Genomic DNA, 19,043 nt, shown 5'->3' on the forward strand with positions numbered 1-19,043 from the left:
ACAACAGGTCCACTTCGCTCCATTTTCCAACATGTATAGCTGTTCAGCTCTTTGCATGTGTCACATTGGATGCCTTCAGCTGCCATTGTGCTTTGCCGGGCTTTTGGCATGTCCCTGTATGTCCCTGAAGAAGAAAGCGCTGCCTCCAGGCATACCATTACCTGCCCTTAATTTATCCACTGATACAGTATATGTATTTTCCAATATGAAGACTCTCAAGTATAAGAGCTGGGATTGCAGAGGGCCATTGACGAGGCAGCGTTGCATCCACATAAATTTGCAAATGTTGTGCAACTAAATGTATTTATTTTGCTAGCTAGCTGGTAAGTGTGCTGGGAAACTCTCGTTTTGTTTGTGATGCATAGCTCCTTATACCTGTACACATAATCAGAAAATTGTACGAAAAATACCGCTTTCAAAGCAATCGTACGATAATCTTATCATTAGTACACAGCTTTTGAAAGCAGATCACGACAGTTCATACGATAGTATCCAAAGGAACAAGCACAAACATTTTTCTTACATCAGTAAGCACCCCAGTTCGTCCCAACCCTCTAAATGCCACTGCAGATTTACTGGTGGAAATAAAGGGAATAAAAGCCCAAAAATGAAAAATATTGAAGCCACCAAAATCAAGTACTGGTAAAAATAGGCAAAATCAAGTATTGGTAAGCTGAAATATATTACATTTTTTTAAATGGGTTTAGAAACACTTTAAATTCATTCATCTCTCAGGCTCTGAAAATGCTCAAGAAAGGCTGTACGTATGTGGATATACGAGTTAAAATACTTTAAAATACACTGCTACATACTGTACACCTGTTCTCTACACGCTTTTTTATATTTATGTAATAATACGTTTCATGGCAGTGCCAAGACAAAAAATCAGTAGCAACAATTAAGCTAAGACCTTGGGCAATGATGACCTAAAAACCAAGCTAGTAAAAAAAAAGACCTTATGCAAATAATTATAACATACACAGATTAGCTATACCTAAAGCTGTACATCATTGTTAAAACATAAATATTATTATGAAAATTCTTCCGGATACAGTTTACACACGCATCCGCCAACCTGGACTGGTCTACGCACAGCAGTCAGTGCAGCTGAAGTTGTCCATATGCCAAGTGATGACTTTATGGTACAAGAGATGAAAACACAGGAGTAACCTAAGGTTATATTTGGAGAGGCACTTTCTACCACTAGTAGCTAAGCTCATCCAATTCATCCAAAGGGAATTACGAAAAAAATGTGATTGGCAAGAGGCCCTGGGCTTTGGAGACTACAAAGTCAATGCTATATCTTTAGAGCAGCCTTTCTCAATCTTTTTACCCCAGAGGAACCCCTAAAATTATTTTCAGGTGTGAGGGAACCCTTACTAAAACCATTTTATAAGAGTTTAATGGGAAAAACACCTTTTACATTGGTGGTCAGTGGGAAGAATGCAGCCCTTATAGTGGTGGTCACAATGCCACCCTTACAGACAGCTAAAACAGATAATTGGTGTCATGCTGCTGGTGATTGGTGTTGGCTCTGGAACTATGTAGGCATCATCAGATAGTTGGTCAATCAGATCAAGGAACCTCTAGAAAACTCTTGAGGAAGCCTAGGTTCCATGGAACCCTGGTTGAGAATGGCTACTCTAGTGGTATGCCATTTTTGAGTAAGGCACTGTAGCTTTTGGAGCAACCACTTTGGCATCAAATACTTTGAACTCGGACAAGGCTATAGAATAAAACATCAATGCAAGCCATTAACTGTACTCAAACAACTAGCGCTACCATGAGCATACTGTAGTTCTACGTAAATAACCCAAACTGAGTGTTACGTTGTGTTTGCATGTTCTCTCTATGCTGACATTGGTTTCTGCTTGGTACTCCAGTTTACTCTCACATTCCAAAGGCATGGTGTTAGGTCTATTGACTCTTGTGGCCTGGTATGTTTATATATGAATGTAACACAGGGACCTTAGATTGTAAGCTCCTTGAGGGCAGGGACTGATATGAATGTACAATATTCAGTATGTAAAAGCACTGCATAAATTGTTGCCACTAAATAAATACCTGTAATAAATAAAACTCTAAAATTTAAAACAACCACAATTAAAAAAGCTCATTAAAAGATAAAAAATAATAATCAGTGCCTGCTGCATTACTCCTCTTCAATCCAGCACTGTCCCCTGCAGGTGTTTTTTTCCGTAACCAGATGTCTTCTGCCGTCCAGGTTAAATGATGGCCCACTTCATTAAAACTATTTCTTCTAAACCCAAGCTGTCACAAACCTACTCCTAGCATGTGACTGGACAGTGATATAAGAAGCACAGTGAGGAGCTCACCTGTCTGTCACTCTGCTCTCTACTTCAATTGGCATGATCCTTGTCAGAACATGAATTTCTGTTGACCAATAGGGAAAAGATCAGCAGCAGGGATATCACTGGCAATGATGATGACTAGTACTTTGCCCTCTGCCTGACTGTTTTTGGGTGCAGCTTCCACAGTTGAGTTTTCAATATAATGCCTAAACTACCCACCTAACCCAAACTTGAAGATTTTAGAATATTTTATAAAGTAAAAGTGAACCTGTGCTGGGTTTAGGCAAAACAGAGGCATTAAAGGCAACCCTATGCTTTAATGCCCCCCCCCCAGCAGCATGAACTCACATTTTCTTTATTCCCCTGCTTCACCTTTCTGCTGCAATAGTCCTCTTTAAACTTTAGCTTACATTCCTAGGCTCCCCCCGCCACATGTGGCAGCACAGGACCAACTATCATGCACCTGCCTTACGTTCAATTACAACATGTTATTAAGTATTGGGCAACATCTTACACAAGCCCTTTTAAACCAGGATGTCTTATAGGTTCTTCAGGGGTTCCTTGGCAAAATGTGTAAAAATGACCAATAATTGTTAACACGCAAGCTGGTGGGTCAAGACTGATTTTTTTTGCTACACAAAGACACATGTTTTTATTTTGCAGGATTACAACCTTGAGTACTGTGCGGGCCAGTTGTTGGCATCCTAAAAGCTGATGATGTCATTGGTTGATGCTGAGGATGTTGAACACCTTTATAGCATCTGTGGTTTGCCTCTCGTCTGCCCCTCTCCATCAACACTGGAGTCATGTTAGCTTAGTGAGGGAGAGAAACTGAGGGAGAAGAGAAATACTGGAACACTAGTCAGTACCAGTATGCAGAGGTGTGTTTGCTTTGGAAGAATAAACCACCCTTAACGCCATTGTGCTGGACATACGCATATATTCGGACTCTTACCGTGTGGGCCTTAATGGCCTAGTGTAAACAACTTACCATGCTCCCAGTTTTCTCCCAGTATGGTAGCTGTTGGGGAACCGTAAGCTCCCAGCATGCTCCCAGTTTGCTCCCAGTATGGTAGCTGTTGGGGAACCATAAGCTCCCAGCATGCTCCCAGTTTGCTCCCAGTATGGTAGCTGTCGGGGAACCATAAGCTCTAGATGCATGTTTGAGATCGGAAGCTTTATGATCATGTGACAGCTAATCACAGTGGTCACATGACTCGAATGCCTGCCTCCGCTTCCCGAGTTCTAAAAGCCGGGAGGTAGAGGCAGGCATTCGAGTCATGTGGCCACTATGATTGGTCAGCGCGAAGGGGTTAAGGTTAGGTGTCCTACATGTGTGGATACTGCTGTATTACGTAAAACTATTTGTTTTGTTTTTACATTTTAGAATGAAATGTCCTAAGATTGTCCATAATTTTAAAGGGTTCCTTGAGGTTGAGAAACAGTGTCTTACATTTCACTACAATGTACATCAGGGATTTGCAATTAGCGGACCTCCAGCTGTTGCAGAACTACAAGTCCCATGAGGCATAGCAAGGCTCTGACAGCCACAATCATGACACCCAGAGAAAGAGGCATGATGGGACTTGTAGTTTTGCAACAGCTGGAGGTCCGCTAATTGCATATCCCTGATGTACATGATATACTGCAAATACAGGGTCACTGTGCCCAAAGGGGACATTTTAGTTAATGGTAGAGCCTAGGAAATCAAGTCTTCTTGTCTTGGATACTCCACCAAAGAGAGTTTCTTACGATAATTCCTGACTATCTTGAGATGTGTTCTGCCTACCTTTGCATATTTCAGGACCTTTCACAACCCGGAATATCGTTTTTGAGTAGACTGGCCATTAAATAGTTCTTCCTTCCATTGTATAGATAATCATACCCTGTCACGTTTTCACACATATTCTAAATGATAGCATAAATTATGAGTTATCCTTAAGAGCTCAATTTAAGGAGGATCTTTATTTAAACAGTTATGACCAGGCTAACTTTACAGCAATTGATCACAGGTAATTCAGCATTATAGTCATGCTTAAACACTGACCATTTACCTTAATAGTTGCATTTCTCACATACACATTGAAGCTATGGATCATTATTACTCAGTGAAGCACATGTATATAAAATCAATCAAATATTTTTATTCTTTACATCATGCTTTTAACTGCATTTTATATACAATATTGCTATCACACTTATTCTTCACGCCATACTATTTATTGCGTGGTTGTCAACATAACCTTGCAACAACACAGGATCTCTTTTGGTTTAAATCAGTGGTCTCCAAACTGTGGCCCATGGGCTGAATGTGACCCATTGCTTGCCTTTATCCGGCCCTTGAGACTATCCTTCCCACTGATATGAGGCACTGTTCCTCACACTGACACCAATGATGTAGCACTATTCCCCTGACTAGTACCAATGACTACTGACCACAGATGCTATGCACAGTAATTGTTTTACTCCCACTGATCACCAAGCCTGAGATATTGTTTACTTCCACTGACACCAGGGCATTTTCAAAACCCTCTGGGCACTTTTTGGTCCCCTAAAAGTAAAAAAAAAAACAGCAAACTGACTCTTTGCTTAGAAGACTCCTGGTTTAAATGATTGCTGAGCTGATATCATTTTCTGATAAAGTATTTCTATATGATGACATTCCTTTGTCTTCTTATTCAAAACGATATCACGCTAAAGCATGTAATACAAAGATGCTAATCAGTAGTTCCCTCATATTTCTTGCAAAGAACCCTTTATTAAACCATTGACACACCCACTTGATACTCTGGATGCAAAAGTAGACATTTGGGTTCCTGAAGAATTTGGAATTCTGAAGAATTCGGGAAGACTTTACTATACCTCTCTGGCATGAAATAAAATTACTTATTTACAGTACTTGTGAGTTTCACCAAAACTGAAAGGTAAAGTGCTTATTGGAATCTTATAATCATTATCCTCTTTAATTGCCCTTTGTGAATGACATGAAGCCATATTAACATCTGTCAATAATGATGTAATCATCCTGAGGAAATAATGAGATCACAAAATGATGTCACTAAAAGTAGGATGAAAATTTGTAAATACATATTTGCCTAGGGCTCTGGCCAATGTATTAGATTTTAAATACATGTATGTGAACTGTCTTGCCTGACAAATGACTTATTCATGTCTAGTGATTGTGGTACACCTTCAAGACAGCAGAACCTTGTGCCTGACTTTTTGGAATGAACAGATAGCAAAGCTAATTTACAAAGCTGTTCTTCAATTGAAACAATTACCCAATTTTGGTCAACCACATGCTATCTTCAGAATGAAACAAATAATTTGATTGGTGATTATGGGTAACTGCTTCACTTTGGTTCCATTTCCTTTTTGCACTCTATATCCACATTTAGGGAATTCAGGACAGGGATCAAGTAACCTTCCCAGAATGCTTTTCGCAATGACACTAAATAGTATAATGTGGCCCATGTGCTGTACTCAGGGAAGCTATTAGTTTCTACAACTTGCATGATCTTAGTTGACATTGGTGTATAGGGAAGAGCTCCAGATATGTTTGAGCACCTCTTACCCACAGCTCCTTGAGTCTTTTTAATAGTCTGATGACATCATGCGAGCTCCCTTTCTTTCTCCATGGCATTTGGGGGATGGAAATTCTTCCTAGACTGAGCATGCTCTGTTCTGGAATACTGTGAGCTGAACCTAGGGGAGTGTCATTGACAGGCTGGACTCACAGGAAATGAGCGGAATAGCTCGACTGTCACTCTGCTCAAGAGGAATGGTGGTACTGGACCGAGAAGGAAGCTATGGACATCGCTAGAGCTTGGTAGGGCATAAGAAAAGCTTTGGAGATTTTTATTTAATACAAGAAGGTGAGGCTAAAAAGTAATTAAAAATAAACTGATAATTACACTTTAAACTAGACTGATACAGCTGTCACCATTAACCCATAAGCATAATACTGTCTAATTGTCCTAATATTATAAACAATGATATAAATGATTTGAAGAAAAAAGCACTAGAGATAAACATGGTAGATTGGTTGGATTGGGGTTGATCTCATAACTTGTTTCAGAATACCAAGAGAAGATATCAATAATCATGTAGTGGGTTTTGAGGTGGATTGTTCCAACTGGGGTTTGAGTGGATTTTTCCCGGCACCACTGTTCAAATTTAAGGCCCAGTGTTGAGTTTTAAAAATGTTTTCATCTCTTCAGAACTAGATATAAAACATACAATAGGGAATGTGGGTTATATTTATTTTTATTTCAATATGTAGTACTTCTGAGGCCGCCAATCGAGTTGTTACTCTCATGACCATTCGTATTCTCAGTTGACTCCAAAATCGCACTGAAGCCAGGCTGCTCACTCTCAAGTCATTGAGGTCTATAACACATGTGAACAAAAAAGGAAAGAACATCTCCTTCTTGTGAGCTCCATTTTATTAGCAAAAAGGTGTTAAAAGGTACTCACAAGATGAACAAAACAATGTGCAGATCTATTATTTGGCAGATTGTGCCAGGAGTTATTGAGCACCTACTCCTTGTGCAAATCATAATTTATAAAGACTAGGTGCTCTGTCCTTCTTTGTTCACATACATATTATAGGTGGCTAAAGATCTATGTTAGTTGCAAGAGTAGTCATATATGGGTAGATTTTATATCTGTATAGATTTGCTTCTTTTAAAATAAAGTTGGTGTTTCCACAGCTGAGTTGTGAACAGGGGCAGACTGACAACTCATGGGGCCCCCGGGCAATAGGAGATTATGGGGCCCCCAGGCAATCAGAGATTATGGGGCCACACAGTATACACAAACACACACACACAGTATACAATCACACAGTATACACAAACATGTTTCTATTGGCTGAGAAGGTACTGGAGAGGTGGGGCAGCTATAATCTCAAATTTTTAGACCGAAAGGATGTCAGTAAGGGACATTTCAGAGACAGATGTAAAAAAAAAAAAACACAAATTTTTACATACTGTCCCTGGTTTTACTGAGGCTGTCAACCCTGATGGGGCCCCCTAGTGGCATGGGGCCCTCGGGCAGTGCCCGAGTGGCCCAATGGTCAGTCCGCCCCTGGTTGTGACTTAAATTCCAGCACTATCAATCATATAAGATAAAAAAGAGTAGAGCATTGACAGTGCGGATGGAGCACAAGCACTAAGGGATAAACTGGAGACACCAGAAACTCTCAGAAGATGCAGAGGGCTAGAATAGAGACACAGTATTACCAGGGAGAATATGTGAGAGAACAAGCAGAGTAGTTCCAGAAAAAGAAAACGTAGGGAAGGGAAACAAAGGATGCAGAAGAGGGAGAAACTGATTACATTTGGTAGATGATGTAAAGCAGGGATGTTCAACCACATCAGAGGGCTCTGCGGACCACTTCAAACCAGGGAAGACCATGTCCATACTCTGGAATGGCAGGTTGGCAAGCCCAGATCATAATCAATGGGTTGCCAACCTGCCATCCCAGAGCATCCCAGAGTGCATGGAGCCAGCGCTGGCAGTGGAGGAAGTGGGTGGCCACGAAGGGAGAAGGAGCCACATAAGCCATTGCTTCCTTTGTAGCGCCAGCTCCTGTCTCAGGTAGAGAGATACCAAGTGCAGTTCACCTGGGACCTTTCTAGCAGGCTGGAGTGCGATGCCAGCAGAAGATCAGTGTATTAAGCATCACATACGCTGCGCTTTTGTAATGGGCATATTAGCACTTTAAAAAAAAAAAAAGGGTTATTAGGCTGCTTTCACACTGATTCATAGCTGCATTGCATTGCATGTTAGCTGCACTGAGCCTAATGCCCTGTACACATGGTCGGAAATTCCGATGGAAGAAGTCTGATTGGATTATGTTGTCGGAAAATCCGATTGCATGTGGGCTCTATCTGACTTTTTCCATCGGAATTTCAAACGCACAATGTTGGAGATCAGGATCTAAAATTTTCCGACAACAAAATCCAATCGCATAAATTCCGATCGTGTGTACATGATTCTGACGGACAAAGTGCCATGCATGCTCAGAATAAACTAATTGATGAAAGCTATTGGCTACTGGCCCATTTATAGTCCCGGCGTACGTGTTTGATGTCACCTCGTTCAGAAGGATCCGATTTTCCAACAACTTTGTGCGACCCTGTGTATGCAACACAAGTTTCGGAAAAAATCAGACGGATTTTGTGGCCGGAATGTCTGAAAATGTGTACAGGGCAATAGACTTCTATTATATCCAAAACTCCTAAATGCATGGGTTTGGGTGTGCTTTCAGAAAGTGCGCCACACCCACAAGATGTAATAGATGTCTATGGCTCAGTGCAGCTAGCCTGCAGGAAAGCCGAAGGTGCACTGCGCTGCACCTGCGGTGTGGTTAAAAGATAGCACATCAGTATGAAAGCAGCCTAATAGGGGGCTCCGGATTGTAAGGGCTCATTTACATTTGGGGTTTGGTAAAACCCATAGTTCATTGAGGCTCGCAACCGGTTACCAAATCACTTGTGGCACTCGCTCTTCAAAAGGTTAAACAACCCTGATGCAAAGCATGCATTCTTAAGCAGAGTTTGGTGGAATCTTAGGGTTCTTAAAGAGGTTGCCAGGAGTTCCTTTAGCCAATGGCCATTGCTGCCTCTCATATAAGTTCCCACTGACATCAGTTATCTTTTTAACTACCGTATTTATCGGTGTATAACACACACTTTTCCCCCTTAAAAGCAGGGGAAAATCGCGGGTGCGTGTTATACACTGATCCCCCGCAGTTCTGAGCCTCTGGGCAGCTTTCAGCCACCTTTGGCTCTTTTCGGCGGCTTTTGGCTGCCTTCAGCCATTCTCGGCAGCTTTTGGCCGCCTTTGGCTCTTCTCGGCAGCTTCCGGTCGCCTTCGGACGTTCTCGGCAGCTTCCGGCCACCTTCGCCCGTTCTTGGCGGCCGAAAGCTGCCGAGGACGGCCGAAAGCTGCAGAGAGCGGCTGAAGGCAGCTGAAAGCTGCCGAGAAGACCCGAAGGCCGCCGAGAACTACCGTGCACCGCCGTGATACACAGGACATCTGGCTCTGTATCTCGGCGGCGGCATTTAAAAAGAAAAAAAAAGAGGCAAATAAAACTGACAAGGCTGCAATGGTGGACAAGGCTGCATGACAAGGCTGCAATGGTGGACAAGGCTGCAATGGTGGACAAGGCTGCAAATGACACTGACAGGGCTGCAATGGTGGACAAGGCTGCAAATGACACTGACAAGGCTGCATGACAAGGCTGCATATGACACTAACAAGGCTGCAATGATGGACAAGGCTGCAGATGGACAAGGCTGCAGATGGACAATGATAAGGCTGCATTGATGGGCATTTAAATGTAAGTTTTTTTTCCCTTAAACTTCCCTCCTAAACTTGGGGTGCGTGTTATATGCCAGTGCGTGTTATACGCCGATAAATACGGTATATGTAAGAGGGGATTTTCCCACTGGCCACAAATAAAAGAAGCATTCTTCCCACTGGCTATGACCATTTACAGTGAGGTGTGGCTATAGTAATTATTAGCAGGGGCTGCTTTTGACCAGGGGTTTCACTGTGATACAAAGTTGGGAAAGGCTGGTTTAGAGGATGCAAAAGAAGGTGTCATTAATGACTTTTACTAGAAGGAGCATAGGATACAGATAAGAAAGGCACCAACTATATTGGGTAGCAGGAACAGAGCAGGTGCTGAAGAGGAAGCAACTGAAGATATTGGGTCGCAGATCAGTGAGAACACTAACAGAAAGAAGGTGTACAAAAGGAAGATTTACACTGAGTGGTGAAATAAACGTAAAAAATCTTCACAAAGCTGTAGAGCAGACAGGAGAAGAAGGATTATAACACCATGGTGCACAGATGACATGGACAAATATGAGAACATGCTTTAACACGGAAAAGATGCCAATTTGCTGATATTTATATTGATTATCTCATTACAATGACATCTGAAAGTGGGTGGGATATATAATATGCAACAAATGAACATTTTGTCCCTGAAGTTGATATGTTGAAAGCAAACAAAATGGGCAAGCGTAAGTGACTTGACAAGGGTCAAATTGTAATGGCTGAATGATTGGGTCAGAGCAACTTCCAATCTGCAACTCTTGTGGGATGTTCCCAGTCTACAGTGGTGAAGACCTACCAAAAGTGATTGAAGGAAGGAAAACCAGTAAACTGGCGACAGGGTCATGGGTGGCCAAAGTTCAATTATGAATGTAGCACTAACTAAGGAACTGCTGAATTTTTCTAGGCTTACCAAATACCTTCTCCAGCTCGTACTCGTTGTCCTTGTCTAGGGGTTCCCAGGGTTGATAACCCAGTAACTGTAGAGACCGACACTTGAATTCCTTGTTAGGATTTTTATTTTGCATAAAACGGTTGAACAAACTTGGTCTCTAAGTTGGGAATAGAGGGTATCGGGTAGAGTTTAGATCAGGTGCTTGGAACTGCTGACTTCAATAAAAGTCTCTCTCTATGTACACGATCCAGGGAACATCCGCTCTTTAACTGGACTTTTTAACTGTTGGATAAATCCTTACGTTTGAGTTTAGCAGCCAACAGGTAATTCTAGCATTCAAAGTCTCTCACACAGACTTGGTTGGAAACTTGGTTACAACTGGAAGGGTAGAAGTAGGAACTTTTCTTACTGTACCAGAATCTTTCAGCCAGTCCAACGATACTGTAAGAATTGTGGATTCAATCAATGGCCATGGCAGCTCAGCTTCCAGGCTCTTATCGAGCAGCCAGCCTTGTGCATGGCTCTCTTACTGAAGAGTCCTCCCCTGGTCGCGTGCAGAGTTGCTGGGCCTCTCCAAACCCGAGACGGCACCGGAACACCTTAGAATCCTCCTTCCAGTTACTGCGCCTCGAACTAGCCAGTTCTGAGGTTCGGAAATGGATGGATCCGCACCCCAGGCCATGAGGGCCCCTGGGCGCTGCTCAGGAGGACCAGGACCACGGAGTCAGCAACAACTTCTGGACCAGAACCCAGACTTCGTCACCTTAAGTACCCCTTCCTGGATTACGCAGTGAGACAAACGTGCCCACTAATTGGTTCCGAGATAGAGATTGGTACCCAATGCGTCCAACCAGACTGCGTTCTATAGCCTCCCACAGGTGTACAACCCCACCTATGACCAGGCAGAACTTCTATACAGCCCAGCCAAACTGATGCCGAAGTACAATTTTGCACAATTAGTCCCAAAACTCACTACAGTTTTGAGCAAAAACTAAATTTAAACATATAGCACATACTTGTTAGGAGAACCGGCGCTACATGCACGTGGTGAGCGAAGGATAGCCTGTGTAGTCTGATCCAATAGAAGAGCTACTGTAGTTAAAATTGCTGAAAAAGTTCATGCTGGTTCCCATATAAAGGTGTCAGAACAGTGCATGTGTATGGGGCTGCGTAATGCATTTGCATCTGATTTCCCATGACTTTTACTACTGAGAAGCTATGCCTATGATGAGTTCTTACCAGATTACATGCCTGTATCTGAAAATTTTGGAAAAAAATTTGGTTTATAGCAGCTAGGCCAGTATTAGGCAGAATGTTGACCTAGTAACTTTTCTGGTTCCGTAGGACTATATTTACAGAAGCACTTTAATTTTTTTTTTCTAAATCTCCAACTTTTACCATTAAAATCAACCCTTGTGTGCTCCAACTGAGTGATGTTTCCAGGATTATGTCATTAGTCTGCTGCATGCAGAGATAAGTATTTGCTCAGACATATGTAAAGTCAAACAATAAATGTGCAAATACCACAGTTTTCATTTCTAAACCAGCATTTTAGTCTAGGAAGTGGATCTGACCCTGGATAATGTCTGAACAAAGATTTCTCTGTCTGTCTACACTTACACACGTATTAGCATGCATGCACTTAACACGAACAACAGCAACAAAAAAATCGAATGTAAGGTCCACTTCATGCTGGCCCAAGTTGCTGCTCATCGTTGTCCTATACAACGTGTCATTAAATAAAATTATGTGTTGTGTTCTGAAAGCTGGAACCTATGGATTATCAGGGGGGTTTTGTCAAGTAGAGATGAAAGGACTTTAATATAGTCAGCTAGGATACAAGGAGAGAGACAAGCATTAATAGACACTTTCGCATCATAAGGGATTAACTAAGGGAGTGAAGAATATTTCATTGTTACCTGAGAGAACTGGCAAAACAACACATCACGTAAGAAGCCTAACAATCAGTCTTACTAGGACGTTTCTGTGTCTCTGCCAAGGTGGTGGATTTTAAAAGGTCAACCTACTTATACTTCAGTTACTTGTAAAAATGTAGTACATAGAGAAACAACGATATCACTGTTTGAAGTGCCCAGTCGAGACTTGGATTAAAGAAAAGATTGGATCAGTGCAGCGTGAGGCCATCCAAGCTGCTGCACACAAATAGCAAGAGGAAAGGTCACACTTGGTCCTCATTCCAATAAAATGTTGGTAGCAAAAGATTAGAAACCTTCACAGGTATTTATATGACGTTTACAATGGAACCTTTGGTGACTCCTGTATGCAAATTCATTTTTGACAATAAAGCTGTGTTTAACTTAGGACCGTGTTTGCTTTTCCTCTGCCTACCATTACATGGGTGGAGTCTTGCAGAATGAATTAACCGATTGCTTCTTAGATCTCTTGGGTCTACAAGAAGTGTAGTGTAGTTGTAGCAGATGGGTAGAGTTAGAAACTCAAGCACCATGGTCCATGAATGAACTTCTGCCATGAACCTGGGAGTCCAGCGTGGTTCTACATTACATGGGTGAAGTTTGGTGGGGTAAACCAACTGACTGCTTCTTACGTCCCTTGGGAATATACCTGCAGTGGGCTACAGTTGTGGCAGATGTGTGGAGCTGGGAACTCAGAGACAAGATTTTGTCACCATGGTCCATGAATGACTTCCCAGCCTGAGACTGATGACCTGGTGTGACTATTCCTTAGCCCTTGTACACACGGTCGGAGATTCCGACAACCAAATCCGTCGGAGTTATTCCGACGGATTAATTCCAGACGAGGTCCGGAAGTGATGTTGCATACACACGGTCGGACTAAGTTGTCGGAAAATCCGATTGTACATAACGTGATGACGTTATTTCGTTACAACGGGTTTACGTTCAGGCTAGTAGCCAATAGCTTTGGTCTAGGAATTTGATCTGAGCATGCGTGGCACTTTGTCCATTGGAGTAGGCTACACATGATCGGAGTATATCCGATAGGAGCATTTTGTCGGAAAATATTTCCGGCAAGTTGGAAAAGTTGGTCCGACGGATATTCCGATGGAAACAGTCCGATGCAAACCACACACAGACGGAATATCCGACAAAACGCTCCGATAGGAAACATTCCGACGGAATCTCCGACCGTGGGCTTAGTCTACAAAATATGTGTGAAGTCTGGTTGGGTGAACCAACTGGTTGCTTCTTACATTATGTGGGGACACCAGCAGTGGGAGACCACCTGTGATGGATGGATGAAGCTGGGAACTCAAACATAAGATTTTGTCACCTCTTGAGTTAATAGTGGCATGATCTAGAAACCTATAATCAAATCAGAAAGTATATGTAAATCTCTGCAAAGTGAGAGTAAATCTCAACCTTTACATTGTTTTACTGGAAACCATAAAATATTGGATTTCCCTTACTGTTTGTATTTGTCATGGACACCATGACAAATACTGAGGGGCCATAGGTAACAATAAAACATGAAGGAGGTTATACCTCTTACCCACTCTTCCCAAAACTGGCCATTGATGGTGAGAATGACAGTTGGCGAGACACTTACCCACACTAACTCATCCTTGAATGTCTTTCACCCTGAATGGAACCTTCACAATCTTTGATCATACACAAAGATTTGTAAGAGCTCCATTAATTTTTCTTAGTAAAAAATGTAACGGCTGGGTATTAGTCACAAACCCTAACTTGCTGCAAGTGCCTTCATGCAACAGCAATAATTTCTGGTTTGTGGTAACATTTGTTTTCACACTTCTACATGGTACAATAGTGTCAAAGGAAGCTCAAGTTGGTCGTATTGGTTGTGCATGTGTGGTACTTAGCAACAGACCAAATTAGTCTAGCAGGGCGGCACAGTGGTGTTGTGGTTAGCACTCTCACCTAGCAGTAAAAAGGGTCAGTGGTTCAAATCACAACCACAACACTACCTGCCTGGAGTTTGCATGTTCTCCCTGTGCCTGCGTGGGCTTCCTCCGGGTACTCCAGTTTCCTCCCACACTCCAAAGACATTCAGCTAGGCTAATTGGCTCTGTCCAAAATTGGCCCTAGTATATGAATGGGGACTTTGGATTGAGGGCTCTTTGAGGGTAGGGACCAATGTGAGTGTGCAGAGATAGGGGTAGACACTCAGGATGGATGGACTGGTGTCTTTATTCAACCTTACTAACTATGAAACTATGAAAAGGGTACCCTGGCAAAAAAAATCTATTTACTTCAAATACTGACAATTTCTTGAAACTTGCATGTACATTAAGGCATTTATTTTGTCCTCAGACAGGTGCTCATTTAAAATTAGGAACATGTTTGATGTGTTTTTTTTTTTTTAAACCTCTGTCGGGTTTTTTGGGGGGTCTGTGTTCCCTCTGTGATCACTGTCTCTGGGACAGAAAGGGATGGGATATGCAAACATTTACAGTTGCCATCAGAAAAAGAGTGGAAGATAAAGGAAGAAGGCCAGGGCAAGGGGTGGGCAGAAGGGAGAGCTGCCCTGGGCACTATAGTATCATTTGAGGTGGGGGGCGCTGCAAGGAGATTGGAAGGGAGGGGATTTTTGTTGGAAGGGGGAATTTGGGGGGCGGCAGGGAGTAGGTTTTGTTCTAGGAGGGAAAATTTGGGGGAGGGGGAGATCCTAAATGTGGTTATTTAGCGGGACTTATGTTGGAAGGGGGAATTTGGGGGGTGGCAGGAGGTAAGTATTGCTCTAGGAGGAAAACTACAGGGTGGGGGATGCTTAGAGTGGTGATTTAGGGGGATTTGTGTTGGGGCAGGATCAGGGAAGAAGATTTGAGCTAAGAGGGGGGATTGGGGGGATTTGTGCCGGGGGGATTTGGAGTGGTGTGGAGAAGATGTGTACTCTAAGGGGAAATTTTAGGGGTAAAGGATTTGTGCTAGGAGGGGTGGTTTTCATGGAGTGGGGGCATTTAGGAAATGGGGGCAAAGATTTCTGCTGGGAAGGGGGATTTCAGTGGGGGGGGGCAGATTTGTACTGGGAGGAGACAGAATTTATACTTAGCGGGTAAGCATACAGATTAGTGCTGATACATCATGCAGTTTGGCATGTTCACCCTGGGCATTAGATGACCTTGCCCCGCCACTGCTATGGACTGGAGACTTCTGCTATGGTGACAACAGTCTAACTTCCTGTTGCGTCTCTGAGACAGGAAGTGAGGGGAAGTCTTCCCATCGGGACACAGACAACAAAAAAATAAACTGAGGAATTTTAACCATTCCTGACTCCCAGTTCTTAAAAACGTTTTTTTGTTTTTTTGGTACATACTGTACACTTTAAGAGTCGGACCCCTAAGTTACTAAAATACAACGTGAAATAAAGTACAGTGAATAATCCAATCACCTGCATGGGGGGTTCTCTATTTTTAGATTCCCAGTCACATGATTGGGTGTTGGAACTCAGGTTCACTTCTCACTTTAGCAAATCAGGCCCTTCTATTCTTTACAGCATCCTTTCTGAACCAGGGTTCCATTGAACCCTAGGGTACCTCCTGAGGCTGCTAGGGGTCCCTTGAGTAACCAACAATGGTGAATTGATATTCCATTTACATTGATCACAAATGTAATAGGGCAATTTTCTACTAATCGCCTATGTGAAGGATCACGTCTACACTGACCACTAACCTAAAGGGAAGGACCCAATTTTAAAATTTCAAGACTATTACTGAATTTTATTTTGTTGTATAGAGTAGGGGGTGGTAAAACAACTGTGTTTAATACACTAGGTAGACCACATTCTTTATTATTATTTTTTTTTTTTCAATTCTACAACTTATGAATATAATAATCATGAGCTGTAGTTTTAATCACTTTTTTAGCAGGGGTTCCCCAAAACCTCAATATGTTTTTAAAGGGTTACTCCGAAGTATAAAGTTTAAGCCCTTGTACACACGGTCGGAGATTCTGACAACCAAATCCGTCGGATTTTGTCCGACGGATTTTGTCCGACGGATTTTGTCCGACGGATTTTGTCCAAAACTTTTGCATACACACGGTCGGACAAAGTTGTCGGAAAATCCGACGTGATGACGTTATTTCGTTATGACGGGACTACGTTCACGCTAGTAGCCAATAGCTTTGGTGTAGGAATTTGATCTGAGCATGCGTGGCACTTTGTCCCTTTCGGAATTCTCTACACATGATCGGAGCATGTCCGATCGGAGCATTTTGTCGGAAAATTATACCGGCAAGTTGGATACTCCGAAGGAAACAGTCAGATGCAAACCACACACAGTCGGAATATCCGACAAAACGGTCCGATCTGACACATTCCGTCAGAATCTCCGACCGTGTGTACAAGGGCTAATAAAGGCTGCTACCACATTGGAGGTATAAATATAATATTCTATTTTTGAGTAGCTATCAAAAGCATTACAAATTTTAAAATTAAAAAACAATTTTTGGCAGTGTTTAATTTAAAGTTTAGTGCCCTTCAACACTAGGCTTTGCATCCCATGTAACAAAATGAAGTGAGCTTTTGAAAATTCTCTTAACGTTCAGTACCTGTGCTTGTAGGTCCGCGATGGCCTTCTCGTAGCTGCTGTAGTCTTTCTTCTTATTCTGATTCTTCTTTTTGTGCCACTCACTGATCTTCTTCTCCAGCTCTGCATTAGTCTCCTCCAGTGATCTCACTTTCTCTAAGTACGAGGCGAGCCGGTCATTTAAATTCTGCATGGTGTACTTGCCATTACTAGACAACAGGTTGTCATTGAGATAATCCTTGGTGAAGTCGAGTCCCCCCAAGGAAGAGGAAAGGGAGGTAGATCTTGACCTAGACATCTGACTTCCTGGACTCATGCTGTAGTTGGAGGAACCAAAGGACTCCCCTAATCCTCCATTGATGGAGGTGAAGGATGACTGGAGCTTGCTAGAGTAGAGGCTCATGATCAGCTGTGAATCTTTACCAAACGTCAACTGTCATCAGCACGTTGCTGTATAGTAGATGTGTATCATTGCTAGTGTACTTTATGTCTTCCTCAGTGGGAGTAGCCACATAGGGATTGTGTCATCTCATTAAGTACGTTGCTCAATCCTGCACCTCGGTGTTATTATTTTGAATAACAACCGAACCTCTTACTTCTTTTTTTTTTTAACCCTCATTCACATTATGCTACCAAGGTGTGTCTAAGGTGGAGGAAGCTTTGCTAAGTTTCAAACTCTATTGTAATCGTATACAAGGGTAATGTCTGCTCAACGTAGCTTTATAAAAGAGCCGCAAAGAATTCTACGGCAACTCTCCAGATTCCGGAGTATAATTACACCGTCTGAAAAGTTAACCTCTTCCCTCCCGATACCAAATAAATGACGGCATCGGCAAGTTGGGACTTTGTTTAGAAATTATGAAAAATATTACTGATGCAGTTACTAACAGGCAACCAATGGGCGGCCAGCTTTAACAAATGAAGGATGAGGGATGGTTTCCGACTTCCAGTTGCTTTGGGTTACTGCAATTTGCACTTAACTGTCAACTGACTTTTTTTTTTTAAAGGTCCAGTAAACTTCTTATTTAAAAAGGTCCTGTAAACTTCAAATGAAAAAAATATATATATATAAAATTGGGATATTTGATTTTCAGGGAAGTTTTTGGGCAGTGTGTCCCTTTGTATCAAATGAAAAAAAAGGTGGAATTAAGTAAAAAATAAAAAATAAAATAAATAACGTTTTTTCTGGGCAGTGTGTTGCTTTGTATTAGATGGAAAAAAAGGTGGAATAAAGCAAAATAAAGTCAAAATAAAATAAATAATAAAATAAGTAAAGTTGTTTTTCTGGGCAGTGTGTTGCTTTGTATTAGATGGAAAAAAAGGTGGAATAAAGAAAAAGAAAGTGAAAATAAAATATAAAATAATTAAAGTTTTTTCTGGGTATTGTGTTGCTCTGTATTCAATGGAAAAAAGGTGGAATAAAGTAAAATAAAGTCAAAATAAAATAAATAATAAAATAAGTAAAGATTTTTTTTTTTTTTTCTGGGCAGTGTGTTGCTTTGTATTAGCTGTAAAAAGGGTGGAATAAAGTAAAATAAAGTAGAAATAAAAAAAAGTTTTATTGAGCAGTGTGTTGCTTTGTATTAAATGGAAAAAAGGTGGAATAAAGAAAAAGAAAGTGAAAATTAAATATAAATAAATAAAGTTTTTTTTCTGGGCAGTGTGTTGCTTTGTATTAGATGTAAAAAGGGTGGAATAAAGTAAAATAAAGTAGAAATAAAATAAAGTTTTATTGGGCAGTGTGTTGCTTTGTATAAGATGGAAAAAAGGTGGAATAAAGTAAAATAAGAAAATAAGTCGGGTTTTTTTTCTGGGCAGTGTGTTGCTTTGTATTGGAAGAAAAAAGGTGGAATAAAGCAAAATAAAGTCAAAATAAAATAAATAATAAAATAAATAAAGTTGTTTTTCTGGGCAGTGTGTTGCTTTGTATTAGACGTCAAAAGGGTGGAATAAAGTAAAATAAAGTAGAAATAAAATAAAGTTTTATTGAGCAGTGTGT

At 41.5% G+C, this 19,043-nt stretch overlaps 1 protein-coding gene across 1 annotated transcript in view; it reads right to left on the reverse strand.

Annotated features, from left to right (window-relative positions):
* The window catches only part of LOC143935779 (keratin, type I cytoskeletal 19-like), an 85,657-nt gene extending 67,888 nt beyond the window's left edge, over positions 1–17,769 (reverse strand). The window contains exon 1 of the mRNA XM_077459888.1: positions 17,067–17,769. Coding sequence (XP_077316014.1) covers positions 17,067–17,447 — 381 coding nt within the window. The 5' untranslated portion in view covers positions 17,448–17,769. The remainder of the gene's footprint in view (positions 1–17,066) is intronic.
* Between the last annotated feature and the right edge of the window lie 1,274 nt (positions 17,770–19,043).

Source organism: Lithobates pipiens, unplaced genomic scaffold, assembly GCF_037356315.1.
Source record: "Lithobates pipiens isolate NorthernLeopardFrog02 unplaced genomic scaffold, aLitPip1_a1.2 Scaffold_28, whole genome shotgun sequence".
Taxonomy (NCBI): Eukaryota; Metazoa; Chordata; class Amphibia; order Anura; family Ranidae; genus Lithobates; species Lithobates pipiens.